We start from the raw sequence: 12,560 nt of genomic DNA, 5'->3' as shown, positions 1-12,560 counted from the left end.
TGGTTGTATTACACATGAAACTGAGTTATTAGATTGGTTTCCTTGTGTTTTAAAGCTGCATTTGTTGACTTGACATCCCATAAAATCCATATTTTTTACTTGGGCCCTATCTCCATAACATGATGGTAGCTCTGTTTCCTAATCAATGGACACATGTTCTATTTTTTTATTTCTTTACAGAGGTCATTTGAACCATGAACACCTCAGTTATTTGTGTACGTGTGGGTGAGTGAGTGTGTGTCCATTTTTCATTTTGTTTCTTTTTCTAGATCTTAATAATTAAATATCCATTGAAACTTGAGTTATTTTTTTTAATATCACTACTTCTATATACAATCCCGCAGTTCTAGTCCAAAAATTAAGTTTGCTTGTATTGCCATTGGATATGATTGTTGTTCTTATATTGCCAACCTAGGAAATAACTCTGAAGATGGCAAAGAAGCTAACAGGCTCTACAAAAGAATTAATGATTGCTCACAGTATCTTACTTGCAATTATGTGGACCACCCATTGTGACAAGATGCTAGACTTCGATCTGGTTGTAGCACAAGACGGATCGGGGGATTTCACCAGAATAACCGATGCCATCTTTGCTACTCCCAACTTCAGCTTCAGTCGATACCGCATAAAGATTAGAGCAGGAACCTATAAAAAGAACATCATTATTGGTCGAGAGAAGCACAACTTCAATTGCACGTTAACTACAACACCTGATCTCCTTACCTCAGAATATCCAGTCAAAACATACTTGGGTCGGCCATGGAAAGGCTGATACTAAGTAATGAGCATTCGATCAAATCAGGTTCATATGGAACTTCTTTGGATGGAATCCATGTATCTCTGCTGATAAATGTTTGTACTGTAAACGGAATAGCCTCCGTAGGGCTAGAAATAACCCTATAACCTGTCCAATTTACTCTATCATGTGTGTTTGCACCAGGCCCTCGATTGTTGTACTCCGCATAATATAATGTATTTGATCCTGTTGGATAGCCTTCTTATTCTTTACCTCACAATCAAGGGCGTTGGTGCAGGTAGAGGATTTTGAGGTAGGTTAAATTTGTGAATGTAAGGTTTAGGGGGTACGTGCTTTAGAAAGTGATATGGAAACATAATTGATATTTCAAAGCATGTGAACTGAATACCATTTTAGGAAATCTGCTTTTGCATAAACAAAGATCATTTGCATATAGGTTTTAAAATAAGTGTAATTAAATTTTATTTATCAACATGGTATTTTAAACTAAGTACTGTTTTGTTTTAATAACTTGCAGGCTTAATGGAATTTTTTAAAACATTTATCAAGCATCAGAATAATTAATTATACATTGTAGAATAAAGTTGATTCACTCAAAAATTATAATTATAAGAATGATTAGATAATAGTATATTAACAATAAGAGGAGCAACCTATTATCTATTTATTTTGTCATCAACATCTCCATAATCCTCATTATCATCACTGTTGTCAGTGACAGAATTAGGGGGGGACCGGGTAGGCCATGGCCCATGGCCCCTCAATTCCTCAGGAAAAGAATTTTAGCTAAACATCAAAACAACTAAACGTTAAACTTTCTAAACATTTCTTAACTAAATATTATTCTTTATTGGTGAAACGTACAACCATGAAACTAACTTTAAAGCCGAGATATACATAATTAACTTCAATCCAAACGTTTTTCATTCATAACATAAAATATTAAGGGTAAAGTCTACTTAACTCCCTAAAACTACCACCTCAATAACAATGTACCTTAAAAACTATTAATCACGACAATTTATCCTCAAAACTACTAAAACAATTATAATGTACTCACCAAAAGCTAGCAAAATGACAAAATTACCCATTTATAATTTTTAATAAGATAAAAATATCCTTAAAATTTTGAAAAAAAATAAATTTTAGTATTTTTGTTTTTATTTTAGTAAGGGTAATTTCGTCATTTTTTTTAATTTGGGATACATTATCATTCTTTTGGTAATTTTGGGGGCAAATTATCGCAATTGATAGTTTAGGGGGTAGATTGTCATTAGGGTGGTAGTTTAAGGGGGTTAAGTGAACTTTACCCAAATATTAAATTGCACAAAATATTTAATTTAATTCTCTTATAATAAGCCATCAAAATTCATTTTCAATTGTTCACTCCGTCTGTTTTTTAGAAAGTAAAAGGCAAAGATATGAAAAGAAAAAAAGAAAAGAAAAGTAAAGGGTAATTGGTTTGCATATTATCAGTGTTGACTTTTGCCTTTTGTTTTGGCCTTTACGTGTTCCGTTCCCCTTGTGTGCAAGTGATTTTCTTTACATTTGAAGAGGATATTTGACATGAGTTATATTTAACATTGGCTAAATAGTATGTTGAATGGTGTTTTTTGTTGTTGTGAATTTTAGAGAAAAATCAAATATAGAGATCTTTAATGTGAATGAATAATATGGTAAGAGAATTATAATTTTACAGAAGAATCTTAATTTGGCATATTTAATGCCAAATCCAGCTCCTTAAATTCCTCTTGGAACAAAATCTACACCTTATGAGTATATATATATAGATAAATATAAAACAGTTTATTTTCATCAAAATAGTGAAGATGAAATCCCAGCTTCCATTTGCCGTGGCTTTTGTGCTCTTGGTTTACAGCCAATCATTAGGAATGGTGCGTGCAGATTTGGAGGACCAAGATTTGGTGGACATCACGTGCTCGAAGACCTACAACCCTGTGTTTTGCACGTCGACATTAAGAGCGGATCCGGGCAGCACCAGCACCGACTTGAAGGGCCTTGCCCTTATAATGTTGCATGCTGTGCAAAACAGGACCAATGAAACTTTTGGGCATGTAAAATATTTGATCGGACAAACAAGCGATCCAGTTATCAAAGAGATGCTCAAGGATTGTAGTACCGAGTATGGGGTTAGTGCTTTTGAGAGCTGTCCAGATGCAATCAAACAGTTTGGTTTCGGTCGTTTCCGCTTTTCTAAGGTTGATATGGAGGGCGTTTTCCAAAGTGCAGAGCGTTGTGAAGAGTACTTCAGCTGTGAAGAGGTCGTCATTGACGGTACCTTTGGCCACTGTGTACCAAAGCCGTCGCTGTTAACTGATCGGAATAATCTTGTTTACACCCTTGCTCGAATAGCTGCGGACATTATATTCACCATTAAGTAGCTGATTTATTACTGTTTAAGCCTACTTTATTGTAGCACTACAATTTTAAGGAATAAGAGAATATCATTTATTTTTCGTAATAGAAGGAATTAATATTTTGATTATATAGCACTTGATTTTTCTCCCACCAATTTATTGACCATGATTACGTGATCTACATTTGAGTGAAGCTAATACTTTAGCAAATATATATATATATATATATATATATATATGACCGAATCATTTTCATAAGTGCTTTAATATTGCGACATATGTTGTGAACCATTTTTTAAAAAAACAAAACCGGCTTTTTAAGACATGCTTTTTCAACCGTTTATAGGTTCACTTAAAAAAACCGTCATTAAATTTACATAATTAACACTACAAAAAACATCACATTATTGATGTGGCAAACAGTAACTCAAGTTTGCCACGTCAATAATTTTTGATGTGTCTAAATAAACAAGTCAAAAAATTTTTGACACGTCAAAAATTTTTGACTGTTTCATTGGCACGTCAAAATTTTTTGACATGTCTTTATTCGACAAGTCAAAAATTCTAATTAATTATAATTAAAATTAATTAGGTAGTAAAAAAATTAGGTAGTAAATTTATTTTAATTGGTATGAAAAATTGCTTTTACCATATTAGTATAAATTAATTGGTATATACGTATACATATAGATCACATGCCTGCCAATTAGCTAGTATCATAATCATACTATTGTATACCAATTAATATCATAATCATACTATTGTACAATTAATATTATCACATGCATATGAATCAAACATTTCACTAATATGATATGATATGATATTATCATGCATAAATCATTCTAGTAATATTAATATGATAGCCATATTAATTTTTAAAAAATATATAGGACATACAGAATATATTTATTTTATAAGACCCGCAAACTCCACATGAACTCGGCTAACACAAAATACAATGTTCGGTGAGTGGATTATTGAACCCTCACGAAAAAATGAATTTTATTATGTGTACATCTAGAATATTAATTTATTTATTTTCTAATTAGTTTTAAGTATATTGTATGTATATTTCATGAGTTTTCCATATATAAATTATTCAATAAGTTAAGTATTATTAATTTCAAAATCCAATAAGGAAACAAATAATACAAATCATATTTTTTTCCTCTCTCCACGTTTTCATATTTATTTATGGACAAAGTTTTCCTCCAAATTAGGTTGGAAGAATTTCCTCTAGCCTAATTTTTAAATTTGACATGTGTCCTCAAACATGTGCTTCTTACATATTTTTTTTAATACCCTAATGTGCATAAACCACTGTTAACTCTAAAAATCTTCCGTCCGTGAGGGCCTCACGTCTTCATCTCTCCCTCCCCTATGGCACCCAAAAAGACTTGCAGAGATTTGACATACAAGGGGTGGAGAGGGATATAAAGAAGATATTTGGTTGGATCGAGAGGATCTTTGATCTTGTAACTGATCGTCGAAAAAGATTAAAAGTAGAGGGCCAAAGAAGAAAGAAAGCAAGGACTTTTTGCAATTCCTTCTTGAGTTTAGAGACCAAGACACAGGAAGATCAATCTCCCTGCCTCAAATCAAAGCCTTGCTTCTGGTAAAGCTGAGAAAACTCTCACCAAGGGCGTTGAATTTTCTAATATTTACAATTTTTCTGTATTATCCGTTTTCTCTAATTTTTTGGGTTTGTCAATTTTATAACAAAAATGTGCGGTGGGGCAACAGGATTATGCTAATTCCCAGGCTGCTTTCTCTGCAAGTATTGTTGGCTGTCGTAGGGGAGGGAGAGGCAGAGATGTGAGGGAGAAAACAAATTTTAGACGAAAGATTTTTGGAGTTAACGGTGGATTGTGGACATTAGGGTATTAAAAAAGACATGTAAGAAGCACATGTTTGAGAATACATGTCAACTTTAGAGATTAGGTTGGAGAAAATTCCTTCAACCTAGTTTGGAGAAAAACTTTGTCCTTTATTTATTAAGTAGTGAACTGGTCCTTTAATATATGTATTAATACCTTACTTAAAAAACCATAATTACAAAAAAAAAAAAAGAAAAAAAAAAAGCATAATTAAAATCCAATATATGCAATTTAAAAAAAAAAATCCATAAAATTCGTAGTATATATATATATAGAGAGAGAGAGAGAGAGAGAGAGAGAGAGAGGAAAAAACCATATATTTGATTTTTTTTTAAAAAAAAAAGGAATAAAGAAAAAATCGTTTATGTGATAATCATTGTGGTTCAATTCTTAAAAAATAGTGGATTTGGTGCTCAGAAAAGTACACTATTTTTTTATCTAATATATTATTATTTTTTAGAGTGGGTTTAAATTTAAATTTAAATTTTTCTACTCAATCTCACTTATTTTCTTATTTATATGTCTTTCTTAACATATAATAAAAAGTACAATGAAAATGCGTTTAAATTTTAAAATTAAATTATAATAAAGAATCTCGCGCATAGCACGAGTTATGAGCTAGTATATATGATGGCAGAAAACCCCTCTTAAAAGTGCTTTAAAATTGCGACATGTGGCGTGAATCCATTTTTTTTAAAGGCTAAACCGGTTTTTTAAGGCATAATTTTTTAACCCATTTTTTTAAGAGTGAACCAATTTTTTAGTTTAAAAACTAGTAATTAATTAGTGTAATTAATTGCATTAATTATATTTCAAGAGTTTTCCATATATAAATTATTTAATAAATTAAGTATTATTAATTTCTGAATCAAATAAGAGAACAAATAATATAAACCATATTATTATGTATTAATACGTTTAGGATTTTTTTTTTTAAAAAAAAAGTCATATAGACGGTTCATATCTCTCTAATGTCTATATAAATCCAAGTTGGTTGCGAGAAATTGAGGGAAGAGAAAGAAATTCAATTTTTGAATGTGGAGGTTTTAACTTGCTGGAGCTCTTAATTGTTTAGCATATAATTTTGCAGAACAGAAGAAATTGGTTAGATCGTGTTTTTTTATTTTTTTTACAAGAACTTCTTGTACATCATATAGAAACAGACGTTACTAGGGGCCCACCGAGCAGGGCACTAGGAAACAGGGCAGGGTATGAGTCAGCAGAGGCTTCCTCCACCAGGCTGGGTTTTGGTGACTTGGGATGTTGCGCTTGGCGAACAAACCGGAATAGTAGGCCTTGGCGCTCTTATTCGGGATCACACAGGCAAGCTGCTGGCTGCGCGGAACTTTACACGGGATGGGCTGCTTGAACCAGCTGCAGCTGAGGCGGTAGGGGCTCTTATGGCGATCCAGTTTGCTCGGCAGATGGGCTTCCTGCATATCCATCTCGAAGGGGATGCTAAGGTGGTTATAGAGGCTGTGAATTCTAAAGAACCAGACTGGAGTAAGTAAGGACATCTCACTGATGATATACAGACTGCACTTATGCCTTTCACCCAATGGAAGATGAACTATATACCGAGAGATGAAAACTGGGCAGCACACCGGTTGGCACGAATGGCAACAGCGCAGGTCAAGGACAGAGTGTGGACTTCTGATTTTCCTGTATGTGTTCGTGATCTATGTCACTATGTGTCTCTGAGTATTTGCGATTGCAATAAGAAGAGCCATTTTTTACCAAAATATATATATATATATAAACAGAGTTTGAAATTTACGTAATTAAGGGCACTTTTTCATAGAAGATTTCTCTTTTTTTAATATAAAACTGCTTTCAAAACACCAAATTGATAATTAAGTATAAAATTTGATGTGAAATAATTTATTTGACTGCATTAAATGTAGAGTGAAAGATTTTCTTTTATTTTATATTCCTAAACAAAACAAAAAAAGATTTTGTTTATTTTGCTTTTTTTTTTTTTTTTTAATGTTTGGAATTAAATAGGTTTTATTTTGTATTGAAATATGATAGGTGATTTATTTGATTAACTTAAATTATGAATAGTTTTTTTTTTTTTTTGAAAGAAAAGAGTTCAATGTTGTATCAAAGTGAACTAATAGATCATTTGGTCTTGTCAAAAAAACAATTTAGTCCATAGAGTTAAATTCCATTAAAATATTTGATGGATTATGTTTGATGTCATGTTAGCACCAATAACATGATGACATGTGTCACTTGATTGACTCACTCTTAATAAAAAAATATACAAATATATTTAAAATATAAATATATAAAACTAATAAATTTTTTTTTTTTTTTTTTTTAAAAAAAGCAAGCCAACCCATAAATTTATTATGTGCCGTTTGACATTCATTTGTTAAACCCTTTTTGGGGCATTTTGTATATTTGAAACCAAAAAAACAAAAGCCGCCCTTGTTTGTTACTTTTTTCAAGCAGCCCTCAATCGCTTTCTACAGTGAATTTATAGTTCTGTTTTTAGTTTGTTTTCATCTTAGATATTTAGTCATGATTGATTTTTTTTAAAATTTTTTATTATTATTATTTTTTTATAACCAACAATGAGAGAGAGGGAGAGAAAGATGAGGCGAATATTTAATCATGATTTTATATGTCTTTTGTTATCTCAGTTTAACTGAAAATGAGAGGAAATTCTTTTAGATTATAAGATTATAGTAGTTCAGATAAATATATTCCTGTTATGAACAATCCCTCACCTTTTTTGGATCCTTTGACAATAACATGGGGATAAGAATTGTAACATCCCTACTCCAAGTGGTATGATATTGTCCGCTTTGGGCCAAGCCTGCATGGTTTTTATTATTGGGTTTACCCTCAAAAGACCTCATACGATTTAGAGAGGGTATATTCCATATAAACACATCATATTTTTCATGCCCAGGCAATGTGGGACGTCACAAGAATCCTCTCTTGTTCTTCTCATCTCACAAAAGCTATTGAGAGTCTACTTGTAAGATTTGTATTCTACGTCGAGAAAGTATAAGGGAAAAAAGTAGTTAATATATTGTAATTAAGCTTTTTGACTAGACATTAATATTTATATTAACTTACTCTTGATTTATATAAAGTACTCTTTGTTGTCTTCTTAAGTGATTCTCTCCCTAACTGAAGCCCATCTTAGTCTTCTTTCAGTTTTGGTATGTTCTGATATATGAGATTGCAAAATGTAGCTGAAGATTCTCCAACTCCTACCCTTTGATTTGGTTTATATTTTCAACTTTATTCACCTTTCAGAATTATTTGGTTGGGTTTGTCTGGTAAAAAGATTGTCTACCTCAAACTTGAAATGGGTTTAGATTTTAAAACTCAATCACAAATTGTGCTAATGTTAATTTTTTAAATTAAAAATAACAAAAAAAAAAAAAAAAAAACTGATGATAAGTTCTAAGCCATAGATTTTAATTTTAAAAGGCTTGTTTGAGAAGGATTCTTCCTAACTTTTCTCAACTTTTTTCTTTTTCTTTTTCTTTTTTTAGGTTGATTTGATACCACTAACACTCAACTCAATTCAAAATTTTCAAAATTTTTCAACTAAACTAATAAAAAACAATAAATAAAAACTTTAAAAATCAAGAAAATTAAAAAATATATATATTTAGGGGTAGTGGCCGAACCACCCCTAAGAGTCTCAAGGTGGCCGATCCACTCCCCAGAGGGTAGATCAACCACCCCCGAAACCAGTTGAGGGTGACTCCCCTAGACACCTCCAATTTTTTTTTTTTTTTTTTAATTAGATTTTATATTCTTCTAACAACCCAAACATAATCTCAATTATTTTTTCATTCGATATTCGCAATTTGAGTTAATTTAAGTAAAATATAAAAAAATCGCACACCCAATCGAACCCGCTTCTCTAGTTGCTTAGTTGCTCATAAACTAGAGAGGATCCAATCACTTCATTGTGATCCAACTCCCTTTTGTGAGGTTCAAACAAATTCTCTTCCTTTTTATGCAAAGTTGCAAACATGGATTTCTTTTTAGGCACAAATATTTTGGAAAGTGATTCCCTCTTATTTTGGCTTTTTTTCTTTTCACTTTTGCATGATATATGAGAGGGGCTTTCCTACCCAAACAGAGGTCAACTCGAGTCGTGGGACCTTTGGCGCAGACAAAGGCTCCCTCCCTTATTTGAGTAGTAAGCATCTCTCACATTTTTCCTTTTATTATTATGCTAGGTGCTCTCCACATGTTCTCCTAATCCTAAATGTATATTATTTTCTAAAAAAGCAAAAAAGAAATTGGCCATTATTTCTCTCACTTGGTTTTTATAAAATAATATTCACCTTGGACTAGTAGAACACTAAGAGTATCTAAGGGGTAATTCAATCAGCTGGGGACCATATGTTATAAAGCGGAGGTCACTAGTTCGAATCCCCCCCTCCCTCCTCTTGTGTGGATATGTAAAAAAAAAAAAAAAAAAATATAACACTAGGAGAGCACCTAACATTTCCTATATTAAATGGAATCATTTTGCCTAACATTTTAGAGGGATGATAGGTACCCAAGTTATTTGTCCAACTTAAGTCCAACTTTTGCCTTTTTTTTTTTTTTTTTTCTCTAAAAAAAAAAAAAATGCTAAAGGCACAACTATTTTGCCCAACTTTGGTCAAACTTTTGCCTTATTTTTTATTTTTTTGCCCAACTTTGGTTCAATGACAATGTACCCTCCCAAACAATTAAATTTTAGTACTTTGTTTTTATTTTAGTAAGGGTAATTTTGTCATTTTGTTAAAATTGAGGGCACATTGCCATTGTTTTGGTAATTTTGGGGGTAAATTCTCATTGGATGGTAGTTTAAGGGGGTTAAATGGACTTTACCCAAATATTAAATTGCACAAAATATTTAATTTAATTCTCTTATAATAAGCCATCAAAATTCATTTTCAATTGTTCACTCCCTCTGTTTTTCAGAAAGCAAAAGGCAAAGACATGAATTGCAAGTGATTTTCTTTACATTTGAAGAGGATATTTGACATGAGTTATATTTAACATTGGCTAAATAGTATGTTGAATGGTGTTTTTTTGTTGTTGTGAATTTTAGAGAAAAATCAAATATAGAGATCTTTAATGTGAATGAATAATATGGTAAGAGAATTATAATTTTACAGAAGAATCTTAATTTGGCATATTTAATTGCCAAATCCAGCTCCTTAAATTCCTCTTGGAACAAAATCTACACCTTATGAGTATATATAGATAAATATAAAAAGGTTTACTTTCATCAAAATAGTGAAGATGAAATCCCAGCTTCCATTTGCCGTGGCTTTTGTGCTCTTGGTTTACAGCCAATCATTAGGAATGGTGCGTGCAGATTTGGAGGACCAAGATTTGGTGGACATCACGTGCTCGAAGACCTACAACCCTGTGTTTTGCACGTCGACATTAAGGGCGGATCCGGGCAGCACCAGCACCGACTTGAAGGGCCTTGCCCTTATAATGTTGCATGCTGTGCAGAACAGGACCAATGAAACTTTTAGGCATGTGGAATATTTGATCGGGCAGACAAGCGATCCAGTTATCAAGGAGATGCTCAATGGTTGTAGTACCGAGTATGGGGTCGCTGCTGTCGTGAGCTGTCCGGATGCAATCAAACAGTTTGGTTGGGGCCGTTTCCTCTTTTCTCAGGGCGATATGGATGGCGTTTTCCATAATGCAGAGAATTGTGAAGGGTACTTCAGCTGTGAAGAGGTCGTCACTGATGGTACCTTTGGCCACTGCGTACCAAAGCCGTCGCCGTTAACTGATCAGAATAATCTTGTTTATACCCTTGCCCGAATAGCCGCGGACATTATATCCACCATTAATTAGCTGATTTATTACTGTGTAAGCCTACTTTATTGTAGCACTACAATTTTAAGGAATAAGAGAATATCATTTATTTATCGTAATCGAAGGAATTAATATTTTGATTATATAGCACTTGATTTTTGTTTGTTCACTTCTTCTTTTCCCACCAATTTATTGACCATGATTACGTCATCTATATATATATATATATATATGGACCATGAAAGAAATATACCATTAAATTTGTTAAATTTAATATGGATCATAAAATAAATATTCTTTATTTTACTCAAAATAGAGAGAATTATGATCATATATATATATAGTCGAATCACTTTCATAAGTGCTTTAATATTGCGACATGTGTCATAAACCCCTTTTTTAAAAAAACAAAACCGGGTTTTTAAGACATTTTTTGAACCGATTACCGATTCACTTAAAAAACCTGTTATTAAATTTACGTAATTAAGGGTATTTAATTATATTAATCAAATTATCCTCATTATTAATAACCTATTTATGATATCAAAATACACCAACAAAAGCCAATGCCATATATTTGCTAGATAATTAGCTTCTCTTAAGCCTCTAGATCACGTATGTAATTAATATAAGGGTTAATGAATTGGAACATAATTAGAATTCTCTTCAGTTTAAATGAATGAGAGAATATTCAGTTAGTTATAGTGAAAGGGTATTTTTGTCCGATCAATAACTTGGTGCTTGGGAGAAGAATAAAATCAATATATATGGTCCTCTTTTCATTTCGAGTAATAAATAGATGATAATTAATCCTTGAAAATTGTAAAAATCAACTAAAGGTAGCTATAATGTCTTGGGCAATTCGGGCAAGGGCGTAAACAAGATGGTTCCTATCCGTTAACAGCGATGGCCATGGCTGGCAGAAGGTTTTTCCGGGAATATCCGACCTCTACACAACTGAAGACCTCTTTGCAAGACTCTGCACCTCCGGCAATGTCCTCCATATTCCCTTGAGCAATGCGGAAAATACCCATATCAAACTTTTGGATAGCGTCCAGACAACTACTTACGACGGAGACCCCATAGTCATTAGTACAATCTTTGAGCATGGCCTTCAGAACCGGCTCACTCGCCTGCCGGAGCAGATTTTCCACTTAAGCAAAAGTTTCATTGGTCTTGGTTAGCACAACTGGCAACATGATGCGAGCAAGCCCTTTCACGTCGGCGCTAGCGCTGCCCGGGTTCGACCTTAAAGTCGACGTGCAAATGGCTGGAAAATCGGTCCTCATGCATACGTCATCCACCAAATCTGCACGCAATATTCCTGAGAATTGGCTGAAAACCAAAAGCCCGGCCAACAGAAGGGATTTCATCTTCGCCGGTTATGTGCATGCATAGCGTGTACACGACTCTATTATGTATATTATATACCAACTCTCCTATGCTCATTAGCGTTGACCACTCCAAGAAAATCAAATCATGGACTCATTGAAATTAATGTACGTGTAGATTTTGTTCCATGGAATTTAAGGAGATGGATTTGGCATTAAATAAATAAAGTGTGATAGTCACAACTTAAATTCAACTTTGGCCTAATTTTTAGACCAAATTTCTCTCTCTAATTTAAGGCTCTCTTTCTCCTCCACAGGTAGTTTTTTTTAAAAAAAAAACTTAAGAGAAAAGTTAGGCCAAAGTTGAGTTAAAGTTGTGCATTTATCATTTTCCATAAATAAATAT

At 32.8% G+C, this 12,560-nt stretch overlaps 3 protein-coding genes across 3 annotated transcripts; 2 read left to right on the top strand and 1 right to left on the bottom strand.

Annotated features, from left to right (window-relative positions):
* The first annotated feature begins 2,586 nt into the window (after nucleotides 1-2,586).
* Nucleotides 2,587-3,159, top strand: LOC132169014 (pectinesterase inhibitor-like). Its single transcript, XM_059580102.1, has one exon. The coding sequence runs from the start codon at nucleotides 2,587-2,589 to the stop codon at nucleotides 3,157-3,159; it is 573 nt and encodes a 190-aa protein (XP_059436085.1).
* A 7,130-nt stretch (nucleotides 3,160-10,289) lies between these two features.
* Nucleotides 10,290-10,862, top strand: LOC132169013 (pectinesterase inhibitor-like). The gene has a single exon (XM_059580101.1). It carries the CDS (start codon nucleotides 10,290-10,292, stop codon nucleotides 10,860-10,862), a length of 573 nt encoding a protein of 190 aa, XP_059436084.1.
* An 851-nt stretch (nucleotides 10,863-11,713) lies between these two features.
* LOC132169012 (cell wall / vacuolar inhibitor of fructosidase 2-like) lies at nucleotides 11,714-12,196 on the bottom strand. The gene is made up of 2 exons (XM_059580100.1): nucleotides 12,011-12,196; nucleotides 11,714-11,956 (listed from the first exon to the last, which is right to left on the bottom strand). Exons 1-2 carry the CDS (start codon nucleotides 12,194-12,196, stop codon nucleotides 11,714-11,716), a joined length of 429 nt encoding a protein of 142 aa, XP_059436083.1.
* Between the last annotated feature and the right edge of the window lie 364 nt (nucleotides 12,197-12,560).

This window comes from Corylus avellana, chromosome ca2 (assembly GCF_901000735.1).
Source record: "Corylus avellana chromosome ca2, CavTom2PMs-1.0".
Lineage (NCBI taxonomy): Eukaryota > Viridiplantae > Streptophyta > Magnoliopsida > Fagales > Betulaceae > Corylus > Corylus avellana.
Note: the sequence above shows the minus strand (reverse complement) of the source record. Positions and strands in the feature narration are given on the sequence as shown.